Source organism: Cupressus sempervirens, chromosome 6, assembly GCF_028749045.1.
Source record: "Cupressus sempervirens isolate cs-2001-9-10 chromosome 6, ASM2874904v1, whole genome shotgun sequence".
Taxonomy (NCBI): domain Eukaryota; kingdom Viridiplantae; phylum Streptophyta; class Pinopsida; order Cupressales; family Cupressaceae; genus Cupressus; species Cupressus sempervirens.
Genome location: NC_143123.1, coordinates 310,045,791 through 310,061,548, shown reverse-complemented (window position 1 = coordinate 310,061,548; position 15,758 = coordinate 310,045,791). Strand labels below are relative to the sequence as shown.

Genomic DNA, 15,758 nt, shown 5'->3' with positions numbered 1-15,758 from the left:
ATACGAGTGAGGGACCCATAAGGGCTACTTCTTTCATCATTTGCTTGTAATAAGATGAATGAGCTACATGAAATATGACAACATCAGAAAAAGGAATCTAGTCATGGATGACTCTATAGCTTCCCATTGTTGTGCCCTAAACATAGTTTCAATTATTTTGCCCTTGTCACCCACCTTCTTCTTTCCTCTTGTCTCAATCGGACTAGCACCAATAGTGGATGAGAATGGTACAAATGATTGTGCACTTGATAAAGTAGGTGTTAGACTTATCAAACCTTATTTCCCCATTTTAGTCTCATTGTGGTCCAATTAAGCTTGGAAAAGCTATAACCCCATGGAATGCAATAACCAAAAAGTGAGACTTAACCCTTGTATAACTACCCCTAAAATCACCTTGACAAACATGACATTCCCACACCTTATCCCTCCTGCTTTTTTTCCCTTTGACCCCTAGATGTGACATATTGGAGAAGAGTTTTTTTTTGTTGAAAGGACACTTAAATATATACGGTTGAGATTGTGGCTGCCCACTAGTAGCTTAATCAACACTATGACCACCCTCATATTCTTCCTCACTACCAGTACTCTCACTACTACTCTGTAATGTCCCTATTTTGGAGGAGTTAATTATTTATAAAAATATCAATTAGAAAATATATTACAAGGTAACTTTATATTTAATTAATTTAATAAAGTGATATATTTTATAAAGTTATTAAATAAAATAATGTTCTAGAGGTTGCTGGAAGAAGCGGAGAAAAAATTAAAAAGGAGGCCGACCTATCGAGGAAAAAAAAAAAAAATAGGCATTGAGGGCTCATTGCCTATCATGGAGATTTATTATTGATATTTGCTGATGTGCATTGTGGAGCCTAGGGTTTCTACAAGTAGTCACAATTGGCCATTGAGAATGAAAACTCTCAATAGGTACGCAATTTTGAGGGTGTGAAAGATCACCTGAATTATTGCAATTCTTTCACTTGTGCTTAATTGTTGGTTTGGAGTTTCAATTGGAGTTGCACTTTCATCATATCATCTTCAACATCTAGTCTCTAGCATTTGATCAATCCAGGTTCTTCATTTCAGTTTGTAGTTGTAACAAGTTCTTAGTTGAATTCAGCTAGTTAGGGTTTGTCTGTAATGTGCCATGTTGTAATGTTTCGGTGCTGAAAATTGCATATCATATGTAAAAAAACTTATTGAATGAATACATTGGCACTATTTTACATCAGTTATTTAAGTAGAACAATTTCTTTTATTCAGCAATATACTTTCAGCAATGTATTGAATTTAGGGTGTTTTTTTTTAGTGGCCTGTTGGTAAGGGTCACTACAGTGGTATCAGAGCAGTTTCCTACTAGCTTGATAGGGTTTATGCAACCAATTTAGTTTACAAAAGTAAAAGAAACCAAAAGGGTTCTATTTACATAGGGAACCAGCATAACTGAGAATATGGCTTGGAGACATTCTCAAAGCCCACCCAGAATTATGTGAGATGATGAGACTTTATATCAGGAGAGGCTTCTACAGTCAATAGAGGCAAGTACACAGGCAATGATGGTTATGATGCAACATTTGATTGGAAAAAATAGGAGAAATAATCATAATAATGACCAGGATGATAGGAGCATAGCAGGATTACAACATAAGACACGGTCTGGAACAACTGATAGACCCACACGTCCTACATTTAGGGAAGAAACTCCAACACACACACCTGATGCTATGGTAATAGATATTGTAGATGAACTCCGACAAGTGAGGAATGAGTGGGATTCATTACCACCATATGTACAGGATGGATGGACATTTGACAGGTACTTGAACTATAGAGTGGCCATGCAGAAGTAGAGAGATAAACACAATGAGTTGCAACAGATCATCAACAAGTTGGTATTACCCACACTTGATGGCAGTGGAAAAATGATTGCTCATGCTTGGGTTCATGAGGTGGATACTTTCCTATCTCTAAAGACTATGACAGAATTTGAAGCACTCAAGTATGCCACTTTACACTTAGATAGGGCAACACATGATTGGTGGACACATGACATGATCACATTGCAACAAAATCAAATAACCACTTATCAGGAGTTCGTGGATAGATTGATAGAAAGGTTTGATAAAAAAATTCTTGAAGTTTATTTTCAGGAGTTAGCTCAATTGAGACAGTCAGGAGGCTTAGAACAATTTATCAATGACTTCCAGAAGCTTGCAGTGATGGTGCCTGACATTTTAGAATGGGGGCTAGTCATTTTATTCACAGAGAGATTAACTGAACCACTCAAGGGGTGAGTAAAGGCCTTTGATCCTCTTACATTACAGGAAGCCATGAAGAAAGCCCGCACTATGGAACTTGCAGCTCCAACAAACTGGTTTAGTTCGAAGGGTTCTTCATCATTTAGAGATAACAAAGGGGAATTCAACAAGGGTAAAGAGAAGGTTAGTGACTCAAAAGGCAAGTCAGATGCACCTTTGGATAAGCAAGTGCTTAATGACCTACGTAGGAAGAAGCTATGCTTCTTTTGCAAAGGTCCCTATGAGTTTGGTCATGATTGTCCTATGAGGCCTAAGGAGAAGGCTAACTGGGCGATGTGGGCTTATTACGAGGGTTTGAATTTAGATAGCTCAGAGCGCCATGATGAGGATCCTGATGAGGTAGAGGGTGAACAGGAGGTAGATAGTGCTGAGAAAAAAGAGGCTCCAGAGCTACATTTATAGGAGGCACGTCTATCTAGTATTCAAAGAGAGGAATCTTTCAGACTCTGGGGAGTCTTGGCAGGATAGAAGGTTATTACTCTATTGGATACAAGTGCCACACATAATTTCATTGATGCACGATTTGTGGAGAGGTGTGGACTCATTACTGAGGAGTTTGAAGGATTGAGAGTCAAGGTAGCTAATGGATATACTCTTCGCTGTGACAGTATGGTGCAAGATCTATCTTTGTGCCTAAACAACTATGAGTTCAAGGCAGACTATCATGTGGTCAACATGGGTGACATGGACATAGTACTTGGGATGCAGTGGCTACATTCTTTGAAGGAGGTTACCCTAAGACTGGAGGATATGGAGATACGATTCAAGGTGGATGGAAGGACTCATGTGTTGAAGGCTATCCATAATGGTGATGTCAGGACTATCTCATTTAGGCAGTTGGAGAGATTATCCCGACATAACAATATAGAGTCGGCAACAACATGTGCCTTGATGCCTACCTAGGAGGAGCAACATAAGACTGAATATCATCTAGATATTCAAAAATTGAGAATCAAGTATGAGAAGGTATTCAACAAGATTCCACTAGGCAGGCCACCAGACGGAGGCATTGAGCACATTATTGCGCTGGAGGAAGGCACTAAGCCTGTCATGATCACACCATACCAAAACCTAAAACGACTCAAAGATGAGATCGAAAGGACCATCAAAGAGTTCCTAGCAATGGACACATTAGACCAAGTATGTCACCTTGTGCATTTTCTATTATTTTGGTAAAAAAGAAGGATGGTACTCTACGAATGTGTATTGATTACAGGGTGTTGAATAAGAGAACTATAAAGAATAGGTATCCCATCCCACACATCAATGAGTTAATAGACAAATTGCATGGGGCTTGTTATGTCACAAAAATTGATTTGAGATCAGGCCATCACCAGATTAGAGTTCGAGAGCAGGATATTGAGAAAATTGTTTTTAGATGTCATTGTAGGCACTTCAAGTTTGTAGTCATGCCTTTTGGTTTGACTAATGCACCTGCCACTTTTCAGTCCATTATGAACAAGGTCTTCCACCATTAGTTGAGGAAATTTGTGCTGGTGTTCTTTGATGATATTTTGATCTATAGCAGGACATGGTAGGAACATTTAGAGCACTTGGAGATAGTATTGAGCATTTTACAAAGGGAGTCCTTGTATGCCAAGGAGTCCAAATGTGATTTGGAGATGATAGAACTATTGTATCTTGGACACATCATTAGTGCAGAAGGAGTGCGAATGGATCCTAAAAAGATCTGTGCTATTGTTGATTGGCCACCACCAGAGAACCTTACACAGTTAAGGGGGTTCCTTGGTCTATGTGGATTCTATCACAGGTTTGTCAGTGGCTACTCATGACATGTAGCACCCATGACAGATTTGCTGAAGAAAGGGGCATTTGTGTGGACTTGGGAGGCACAAGACTGTTTTATGTGGTTCAAGGAAATAATGACTACATGCCCAGTATTAGCATTGCCTCATTTCACAAAGCCATTTGAGCTTCAACGTGATGCTTCTGGAGAGGGAGTTGGTGTTGTACTCATGCGGGACAAGCATCCTATAGCTTATGAGAGTAGGAAACTTAGAGGGCCCGAGAGATCATTCAACATATATGATAAAGAGATGTTGGCCATCATGCATGCCTTGGCCAAATTTAGACAATATCTTGTGGGCAACAAATTTTGTATTAAAACTGATCATAATAGTTTGAGACACTTTTTGGGACAGCGAGACCTGAATGATCGTTAGCAGAAGTGGGTGAGTAAGTTACAAGCCTATGATTTTGATATCACATATGTTAAGGGGACACACAATATTGTTGCAAATGCTTTATCTCGTAGGCCACACCTCACTTCTATGATTCAGATATTAGAGGATTGGGACACTTGATTGTAGCAGAATATGCCAGAGACACATGGGCCTTTGATATAGTGGAGGGAACAATGATCGACACCAAGTACACTCTCATAGATGATTTGATCATTTATAAGAACAGGATTTACTTAGTCCCAGGATCGAAAGTGAAGTAGTTGATTTTGAGAGCATTCCATAATTCACCTATAGTAGGCCATCTTGTGTATTTCAAGACTTATATGTTAGTACGGGAGTGGTTGACTTGGAAGGGACTTAAGGCTGATATTTTGTAGTATGTGTGTGAATTTCATGTTTGCCAGTAGAACAAACAAGAGCACACTTATCCAGCATGGCTCCTACAGCCACTTCCTATTCCTGATAGGAAGTGGGAGTGCATTTCTATGGATTTTATCACAGGCTTGCCCAGGGCCCAGGGGCATGATTGTATCTATGTGGTGGTGGATAGGCTGACAAAATATCCACACTTCTTCCCGATCACTACTACATACTTAGCAGCTCAAGTGGGGGAGGTCTTCTTCAGGGAGGTTTTCAGATTACATATTTTGCCTTAGAGCATTGTGAGTGATAGGGACAACCGCTTCATGAGTCACTTTTGGTAGGAGGTATTTTGGTTGTGTGGCACTGAGCTCACACCTAGCACCAGTTATCACCCACATATCGATGGTCAAATGGAGATTGTAAACAAATGGGTGGAAGGATATTTGAGGAATTATGTGGCAGATCAACAAAGAGCTTGGGTTAGATGGATATATCTCTGTGAGTATTGTTACAATACTACATACCATAAGACTATACAAATGACACCCTTCATGGCACTTTATGGTTATGAGGCACCTAGTTTTTTAGATTTGTTGTTGGGATATAGTTGGGTGCCTCGTGCAGGTGAACTATTATAGGAAAGTAAGGATATATTTGCTACTCTTAGAGACAACATTGCTAGAGCTCAGAACCAGCAAAAACAGTATGCAGTCAAGAAGAGGACTGAGCGTAGTTTTGAAGTAAATGATATGGTTTACCTCATGTTGCAGCCATATAAGCAGTCCACTCTCAAGAAGAGTGGTGTAGAGAAACTCAAGCCACGCTATTATGGACCATTCAGGATCATCAGGCGAGTTGGTGAGGTGGCTTATGAGTTGGAGCTTCCCGCAGACAGTAGAGTGCACAATGTGTTTCATGTATCACGCCTCAAAAAGGTGTTGGGTCAGAATGTGATGCCTTCTATAGTATTACCTCCCTTGAATGATGAGGGGAAATTGATCTTAGTGCCAAAATCCATTTTGGATAGTAGAGAGAAGTAGCTTTGCAGGAGAGTAATCAGAGAGTATCTGGTTAAGTGGAAAGATTTACCTGTTGAAGATGCTACTTGGGAAGGAGAAGTGATTTTGCAGCATCTAGCATTAAGATTGCTTGAGGCCAAGCAATTGTAGGAGGTGCAAACCTGTAATGTCCCCATTTTGGAGGAGTTAATTATTTACAAAGTTATCAATTAAAAAATATATTACAAGGTAACTTTATATTTAATTAATTTAATAAAATGATATATTTTACAAAGTTATTTAATAAAATAATGTTCTAGAGGTTGCTGGAAGAAGCGGAGAAAAAATTAAAAAAGACGCTGACCTATCGAGGAAAAAAAAGAATAAATAGGCATTGAGGGCTCATTGCCTATCATGGAGATTTATTATTGATATTTGCTGATGTGCGTTGTGGAGCCTAGGGTTTTTGCAAGTAGTCACAATTGGCCATCGAGAATGAAAACTCTCAATTGGTACGCAATTTTGAGGGTGTGAAAAATCACCTGAATCATTGTAGCCGTGGGAAGGATATTTTAGTCCTTTCACTTGTGCTTAATTGCTGGTTTGGAGTTTCAATTGGAGTTGCACTTTCATCATATCATCTTCAGCATTCAATCTCCAGCATTTGATCAATCCAGGTTCTTCATTTCAATTTGTAGTTGTAATAAGTTCTCAATTGAATTCAGCCAGTTAGGGTTTGTCTGTAATGTGCCATGTTGTAATGTTTCGGTGTTGAAAATTGCATATCATATGTAAAAACACTTATTGAATGAATACATTGGCACTATTTTACATCAGTTATTTAAGTAGAACAATTTCTTTTATTCAGCGATATACTTTCAGCAATGTATTGAATTTAGGTTTTTTTATTTTAGTGGCCTGTTGGTAAGGGTCATTACATGCTCATTTTGATTTTAATATTATTTTAAAATGGAAGAAAGAAGTTGAATTGGAACAATGCAAATAATAAAAAATAAAAACCAGAGTACTTTTAGCTTAAACTTTGGAAAAATGAAAAATACTAGCATTGAATGATGATTAAACACACTTCTTCCATGCTCTTGCTTCCCAAGATGATAAAATCACTCTGAAAGATCCTTGTTGCTGCTGCTTCAACTCAAAAACTTTAAACCCTTGCTGCTGCTGTCTACAAGAGAGTAGGAAAAAAAAAACTTAGAAAATTTTGTGCATGTAAAATGAATGGATAAGATGTAAATATAAGCCATGTTTTTGGCTTTGTTAGGGCGTGTAAGAAGGTGGGGCCTGTGACTGTACCGGGGCCTGTGATAGGTTATGTCTTTACATTTGTCAGGGAAATGATCAGGTGGGTCTGTAGTGATTATTAGGTGAATTGGGATGCAATCAACATGTTTTCAATCTGTTTTCTGATAGCAGCAGCACTATTCACTTTGCCAAGAATGTGTCATTTTACAATTGGACGAAACATATTGAGCTGTGATATCACTTCATCCAGAACGTGCTTGAAGAGGGCAAGTTGCAAGATGAAAAGATCAATGCCAAGGTGAATCCAGCTGATGCATCAGCAAAGATTGTTTCGAGGGAAAAGCTTAAATTTTGCAGGGCTTCTCCCTGTATTGTCAAGATGTGTCAATAAAACTGAAGTGGAGAACATCTCTGAAGTTTTGCAATAGCAATTGGGCTTCAATTGGGAGATTGTTGGATATCAAGCACAACTGTCACTTTCTTTTTCCCTCCATTTGAACAGCCTTTCCATATTCTGTTCAAAGGCTTATCTGATAATTATACTGATAATATAATTATTCATTCATTACAAAGCTTAAGTATGCTACTGTTGTATGTAAACAAACAGTGATATTAATACAGATTTTTTCCCTTGCTTCCTGTGGATGTAGCCATATTAGTGAACCACATAAAATCATGTTCTGTGTCTTGCTCTTTTCAAATCTTTGCATCTGGTGTCTTAATTTGTTTATCTTCTCTTCATTTTTCAACAATAAAAGCATTTCAGAACAGAATAGAGTTCCAATTGAGGTCGAAGGTACCCAATGAAACAATCACACTTCATATTCAGTACTTTCAGTCTTATTCTAAACAATTCTTCAACATAACACCCTGAAATCTGACTGCAGTATCGAGTTGAAAGAAAATTTGTATCGGCCCACTTAATGAATGAATATACTATACACAATTAATTTCATTCCACGAGGGATAAACTTTGCATGCCACACATACACAACAAATTATCTGAAGCTTAATACTTGACTATTCCACCCAAGATATAGCCAGATATTTTTGAGAATTTACAATGTTGTATAAGTACAAGAGATCTGCCACAGCCAAAGGGCTTAGGCAGTTGCATTAGAGAAGCTAGCCTCCTCAGGTAGGGAATATATACGCCTCAGGCTCTTATTATTACATCGACATGCAATGAGTTTTCCATAACGTAACTTCTTTCTTTCGAAAAGGGCACTAAATTGATAATTATTGATAAAAAGCAGCTCATAAGGCACTGTTGCGAGCAACACCCAGAAAACAGAGCTCCATCTTTGCATAGCATACAGAAAATCTGAAACATGACTTTTGCTTATTATGAATATATGGAAACCCCCCTGAATTGTCTATGTCAAGGATCAAACTTCAAGGATGCAACTCGAGACTGCTGATTATGCTTAGATACCTTAACAAAGACAGGTGACAGACATGATGGAGCCCACCATGGTCTTCGAACTTTTTGCTCCCCTTTCAAGCATGCCACTGGAATCAAAATAGATGTGAAAAAAGTGCAAACAGAGTAAGTAAAAAATAAGATGCATTTCTCACTCCATGGTAGCTAGCTGCAAAGGGAACAAAGAACTGTGCCAGAGGCCCTAACTGCATTTCTCTGTCTGTGGTAGTCAACTACAAAAAGTACAAATAACTAATGAAATAGAAGCCAGAATACTCTAACTGCATACTCCATATGCAAGAAAATAGAATACTAACAGTTTACCTTTAATAATTCTAAGTTCTTTGCACAAAACAATGAAATCTCCCCATTTCATGTGACACCGTCTAATAAACCGCAAGATATGCTCTGTGGTAAACGTTGACAAGTTATCCAAGTACTCTCCATTAATGTCATTTTCTTTGAAAATCTGCTTGTAGATACCAAGGCCAATCGCATCAAGCCATACCCCAACATCCTGAATAAGGATAACCAATATTTCAAGAAGGAAGGAAAAGTTTAAAAGCAGATCCTCTGCCAAACTCACAATACAGAAAAAAATTCATTGCATGATAAATAATTATGTTTTCTTGTTTTAAGTTTGTTCTTCTGTTTACATTTCACTGCCATTTATGCTTGATGTCATAGAAATAGCAATATTTTTATATTTTTACTTAGTTTTTCACTGCGACCCCACTGATTTGTAGGACTACAACTAATTTTTTTTAGCTCACCTCAAGTAGCAATTCTACAATGACGACTCCCCTCAAATTCGAAATTAAGATGGTAGAAAGTTCTATGGAGAACATGAAGTACCGGCAATGAGCATGGCGGATAAAAACCACAAACCACAAATCTATAATACAATAATAATTATTATTACTAAACATCAACAGCATAAATTTTATGAAAGAAAAAAAATGCAAAACACTGCCTCCATAAAGATGAATTATGTCTTATTAAATGGACTTCAGAACAAGAACAAAATACCAGAATGAATAGGTACAAATGTATTGACCTGTTTTTTTAGGAACAAAGAGTATGGTCATTTACTAAATATTTAAATCATTACTGCCGACAGTAGATGCCTTAGTCTCGTAAAGAATGGCTAGTGACAAGCTGGAACATGATTAAAAGGCACGCACTATGTGATGTATTTTCTCCGTAAAGGAATATTTACCATGTAAGTATATTTACAAACAAGAACCTAACAGCATGGGCTTGTAAATTCGGGACAAAACTGATCTTTGACAAGAGCATTTAAATAACCTTCAGGAAAAAAAGACTGTGTAAGACTCCAAGTTCCTAAGTAAATGCTTTTAGGAACAAAAGTTCATAATAAAGCTCTCAATTTGAAACATAACTAGAAACTAGGGCAATGCAAGATTCCACGAATTACAAAACTAAGCACTCCACCATGTCTATCCAGTTTCATATTCCTAATGACAGCAGTGTTTTAATTCATTACAGCAAACTAGTTTTGTTGAATAAGCTAGGTTTTGATAATGTTAATGAAATTGATGATGGTGATATAATGAAGTTCAAAATATACCATTCCTTTCAATTTGCCCTGCCCTTAATAATGCGAGAAGTGATTTCACCGAGTTTCAGGATTGAATTGCTATTTGACATTTCGAACCTACAAGAATCAAAACAACCCAAAGTACCTTCATTTCCACCATGGTCAAGTATCCACCCTGTCTCAAGTATCCAAACCCAATCAACTTTTATTTGTCACTTTCATTGCCCTACATCGAAAAATCCATAGAAGGTTACTCACAAACAAAACACTTCTGGATATTTAATTGAAAAGAAAAAGCTGAAACTTATTTTTGGCTCATATGTCTCTCCTGAACGTGTTGCTTTTCATTTTCCAGAAACATGGCTAATACGGTTTCCAGATTCATATTCAAGGATTATAGCAGTAAACAAAATCCTAACTAATGTTTCTGCCAGATAAAATGCAGGGTGATCAATGCTGTTATATCAAGTGCCCAGGAGTGTTTTGTTGTGGGAGTTGAAATGCCACGTTAGAAGTTAAATGCTGTAAAAACATTCCTAAAGCCAATTCAGAAATTCTGAAACAAAAATTCTCCAAAAGGAATTAAAAAAAAAGACAGCAACAAAATCTAGTTATACAACCTATAAGAATCGATTTTCCAGCACCACATTGGCACATAAGTTGTCTGCTCTGCCGGATAAATAAAATTGAGAGCGAAATCATGAGGAATTTTCATTTGAGGGCTGATGAGCGACGAGTACAAGCAAAAATATCAAATAGATTAATGAAATGGTGAAGCAGAACTCTATATTGTATGTTAAATAAAGTGAATTGACAGGATTGCTGAAATGCATAACTTAATTTCAAGTTAACATGCGGAATTATTTATTAGGCAACATATTCAAAATTAAAATATAATGAAGTACACAACCAAACCGAAATCTCAGAAAATTATTTCTAAGAAACCCTTAGAAGCTGGAATTTGTTTCGAAATTATAAAGAAAATTGCAAGTTTTTCCAGAATCAAAAGACAAAAATTGAAATCGTTGAAGAAGTGTTGCACCTCAGTGTTCCAGATGATAAAGTTCAAGGGATCGGGAGACCTTCCTCCGCTCATTAATCTCCAATTCGTATTATTTTTAATTAAAACCCTTAGATCCGATCAACCCAATGCAAATATGCAAACATATATACACACAGCCGATCTTATTACTGAGAAAAAGAAGAACAAATTCCAACAATCATCATCCTACTCTCCGAGAAAAAGGAGCTGAGAGAACCTTTTCCAACCAACATGATAATGTTATCCAACGGTTTGCAATCCCCCAAAATCCTTGCGGATTATGTACAGAAAGGAACCATGCTTTCCAAGATGCCCACCATTTAATGATTACATTTTTGTTGGTAACTAACCGTAGACAACTGCGTCCTATTTATTATTCCAATCAAATTGAAATAGTAACTTAATTTTGGAAAGCTAAGATTTTTTCGCTTGTGTGCCATACTGTTAACCGATTAGGCAATAACAGTCGGAAAACAGGCCTTCACCTTTCTGAAGATGGTTATTTCAGACAGAAAGGGTTACAAAATTACAGTGCAAAATTTATTACATCCCGACGAATGACCACATCCTGATAGCCATAATGTGAGAAGGGTCTTTGAGCCTCGAAGTTTGGAAATCAGGGCTCAGATGGAGAAATGCTAATGATTTACACACTGAACGATACATTTCCAGACGGAATTTCTCTTGATGAGCGGACGAGTTTTGGAAGCGGAACAACTGATGTTGGGCATAATATATTGGGGAGTCTTACCGCTTGGCATTGGAAATTTATCTTCATTGGTTTTTCAATAAGAATTTGTGAGAAACTGCGAGGGCATCGGAAATGGAGGTTACAGGGGTCTGAAAATCGCTGGAAGAGAAGTTAATAGCGCAGGGGACCAACTTCTCTGCATTCTGACAGCTTTCTGGCGAAAAATGGTTGAAAGAACGGTCAATGCGGTCGTGAAAGGATTTATTTTGGTGGAAAATGTATGCTAACACTTTAAGCTAAAGGCACGGTTGTCATTTTCACCAGTGAACGCTTTTCGCTGCGTTGTCATCGATTTTGCGGGCATTTTAAGCGGGGACAGGTGTTTGAGGGTTTTTTATTAAACTTTCATTTTGATCAGCGTGGGCGCTTCTGTAAGAAACAGTGGGACCAGGGCAGCAAACACAATACCAGACAGGGTTCAGATCCTAGGTAGGCCCGTTTCCAAGGGTAAAACGAAGACTGGGGCCCAGCCTACAGCAAGATAGTGGCAGGCCTTAAGCCAGGGGTTTCAAGGTGCACTTTTTGGTTTTGTTTTATATATTTGCTCTTGTTAGCTTTTGTTTCGCCCTTCTTTCTTTTGATCAATGGAAAAACAAATTGAGGATACACAAATGAGAAAACAAACGGTGGATATGCAAACCATGGAAAAACAAACCATCTCATTGGTAAAAAACGGTCAAGAAATTATGGTACACTTTGAAACTAACCATTTAGGGCAAGTCAAAATGGCATCACTTGGCAAGACAGGAAAATATATCTGGGTCAATGTTAAACAGTTCAAGGGCATTTTAAAACGTAGACTTGCTCGTATGAAAGGGTCACAGGACAAGCAAAAACACGGGCAGAGATTGCATAAACAAGTCAAAATGTGCCCTCCTCCACACTTAAGTGGTGACAGTCATCTGTATGGTAGTAATAACTTCGATGAGTCTGTCAGTTACAGCCCTACCTCCACACCTCTGGCTTGGTGCCCAGATCTTTATGTGCAAGAACTTTTGAGGGCCAAGAGGAGGTTGGAGCTCCTAGAGGCTAAGGAGCAAGAAAGTTACCGCAATATACAGGTGCTAATTGCAACAAATAAAACTCTTGCAGATGATAACAACACTTTAAAAGCTCAAATCTCAACGTTGCAAGAAACACTTTTAGCCGGAAAGCTTGAATGGCAGAATATGAAGGATGAATGGAAAAACCTGAATGTGACATTGGAAACAAACAAGGTCACAGCAAATACCGAGTCATCTCATAATAAGGAGAAAACGATTCTTCACACTAGTTTGCCAGGAAAGGCAGATGATGAAGAGAAGAGAAGGAGTTTTGCAGAAGTCACCAAAACTTGGGACAAAAACAGCAAACACCCTGATATGGCAAGAGAAGAGGCAAAGATTCGTGTGAACATGCAAGACAAAGAGGTCAAGGAAAGGCAGCTTAGGGCATCCAATATAATTATCAAGGGGATAAAAGACTATGGGGAAGGCGAACATACCCTTGACCTAACGAGGGATTTCCTACAAGATGTGCTGTTGTGGCAAGGACAAATCTGCCAAGCTTGGAGGGTTGGCAAACCACACGCTGAGAGAAATAGGCCAATCAAGGTAGTCATGCTCAGCATTAGCGACAAACAAAAGCTACTTAACAAAAAACAGCTTTTGTGGGGTTCTCGCTTCGTTTTAGAGGAGGATTTAACTATGAGACAGCAAGTAGAAAGAAGGATGGAAATGGAAAAAATCAGAACAGCTAGAAATGAAGGCAAAAGAGCTTGGATGTTCAAGGGAAAAGCAGTTATTGCTCATTTTGGCCACCGCTACAATGAAGGGCAGCAAGAAGGCAACAAAGGTGCAACAACAAACACCTTAACAGGCAGCGATACAACAAGATCCATAATCACACCTAGCGATAATAACTCAACTTTGAGTCTTTCACATCAAAATAAATAGCAATCAAGCTTAACCCAGGCGTCCTTAAGTTTAGTTTGTTGGAATTGCAGAGGTTATTCGTGGAGACGTGGGCCTGGGTTAGGGCCTATTGCGGAAGGCAAAGACATTATTTGTCTCATAGAGACACATGAGCATGAGGGATGTAAGACCCCATTGTTTGAAGGCTACTGGAAGATGGCAGTGTGGAATGAGGCAGCGGGAAATGGTAAAGGTTATGGAGGTATAATGGTTCTAGTAAAAGAAAAAGAAGGTCGTGTCATTCAGCTGGAAAAGACTGATTCTAATAAACAATTTATATGGCTCAAAATCGTGGAAAATAACACTCTTCTCAGGATTGCAGCTTGTTACTTTGCTCCACAAGTATCTAAAATTTATAAAAAGTGTGGTTTAGATAACAATGACCCTTATGCTACGTTAAAGAAAGATGTTGCTATTTTTTCACAACGTGGGGATGTCCTTCTCGTTGGAGATTTCAATGCTAGGACAGCAAATTGGCAAGCAAGTATTTTCAGCTCCGAAGTAAATGATAACCCTATTTGGCTCACAGAAGAGAGAAATCATCCATGGGATAGAATATCCGAAGATGCTAAAGGCTGCAATCATTTTGGGGAAGAATTGATCACTTTGTGTGGCACATTTGATCTAATAATCTGTAATGGTTTGGCTAGATGGGCTAAGTCGGGCAATTTCACTTGCAACACATACAACGGGGCAAGTGTGGTAGACTATGTAATTTGTTCGCAGCATTTGTATAACAATATTGAAGAAGTTGAAATTGGAGAGCACATTTGGGATCTCAAATTAGATCATAGACCACTGTACGTAAATTTGTATTGGGCAAAGGATAGACGGATTGGGGCAAAAATCCAAGGCCCTCAACACCCACCTTCTCAGGGCAGAATTTTGTTAACTTCAGAAAATAGTAACACTTTCAGGGCTGCTCTTGAGGAACTTTGTATGGGACACCCTATGTATAAGCATGGTGTTAATAGTCATGATTTATCAAATCTGATTCACAAGGCTCTTTCAAAATGCAAGAGAGCAAAAAATAGAAAATCTGAAACTAATTGTTTTCCAGCCAATGCATGGTTTGATAAGGAATGCAAGAGGGCTAGGAGAAATCTAAGGGAGTCAAATAAAACTAACCTTGACATTAAGACCTACAAACAGATCCTAAAGAAGAAAAAAATCGATTTTATGTCTACAAGGAGAGAGGAGCTAATTTTCTTGGGCAGAAATAACCCCAAACGTTTTTGGAAAGAACTCCAACCAAGAAGGAAGCAAACTGAAAATAATATTACTGCCACCCAATGGTTTGATTATGCTAAGAAACTTTATGAACAAGAGGGTGGAGTGGAACAGCCACCTTTGGTCAATGATACCACAAATATTTTTACTGTGCAAGAGATAGAGACAGGGATTAAGAAGTTGGGTGGAGGCAAAGCAAAAGACCTTGTTGCGCTTCAAGCTGAATATTTGAAGTGGGGTATGAAAACTCTTGCACCGCACATCACTGAAATCTTCAACAAAATCTGCCAGGAAGGGTTTCCGAAAGATTGGACAATCAGCCTTGCAATACCACTTTTTAAGAGTGGTGATGTTAACAATCCCTCCAACTACAGGACTATAATGATCAATCCCCTCTTTGCTAAACTTTTTGGCAGTATGATAGAAACTAGGATCAGCAAATGGGCAGAAGAAAATCATAAACGTGCTAAAGGGCAAGCTGGTTTTAGGCCAAAGCACTCGACAGTGGATCACTGTGTCACTCTGAGACACATTATTGAAAAAGAGTGGGAGAAAAAAGAAGAGGTTTTTTGTTGCTTTGTTGACTTCAAAAAGGCTTTTGATACCGTTCCGAGAGACAAGCTTTGGTTGAGGATGGAAGAATTGGGGATTCC

General features: G+C 38.3%; 1 protein-coding gene across 3 annotated transcripts; it reads right to left on the bottom strand.

Moving 5' to 3' along the window:
* Positions 1 to 8,144: 8,144 nt before the first annotated feature.
* Positions 8,145 to 12,165, bottom strand: LOC149552434 (uncharacterized). Of its 3 annotated transcripts, none has more exons than XM_089787994.1 (4): positions 11,173 to 12,165; positions 9,343 to 9,464; positions 8,894 to 9,086; positions 8,145 to 8,658 (listed from the first exon to the last, which is right to left on the bottom strand). In XM_089787994.1, the coding sequence occupies exons 2-4, from the start codon at positions 9,415 to 9,417 to the stop codon at positions 8,528 to 8,530; spliced, it is 399 nt and encodes a 132-aa protein (XP_089644120.1). In that variant the 5' UTR covers positions 9,418 to 9,464; positions 11,173 to 12,165; the 3' UTR covers positions 8,145 to 8,527. The 3 variants fall into 3 exon arrangements, with proteins under 3 accessions (XP_089644120.1, XP_089644122.1, XP_089644121.1); XM_089787996.1 differs by lacking the exon at positions 9,343 to 9,464 and adding an exon at positions 10,276 to 10,356 and having other exon boundaries at positions 11,173 to 12,157; XM_089787995.1 differs by lacking the exon at positions 9,343 to 9,464 and having other exon boundaries at positions 11,173 to 12,153.
* Positions 12,166 to 15,758: the final 3,593 nt, after the last annotated feature.

Bases quoted from the DNA above. Each gene is read 5' to 3' on its own strand.
- LOC149552434 (XM_089787994.1), bottom strand. From the start codon at position 9,417: ATGTTCTCCATAGAACTTTCTACCATCTTAATTTCGAATTTGAGGGGA. The intron at 9,087-9,342 runs GTGAGCTAAAAA...ATCCTTATTCAG, and splicing joins TTGTAGAATTGCTACTTGAG to GATGTTGGGGTATGGCTTGA. The intron at 8,659-8,893 runs GTAAACTGTTAG...TTTTGATTCCAG, and splicing joins AGAACTTAGAATTATTAAAG to TGGCATGCTTGAAAGGGGAG.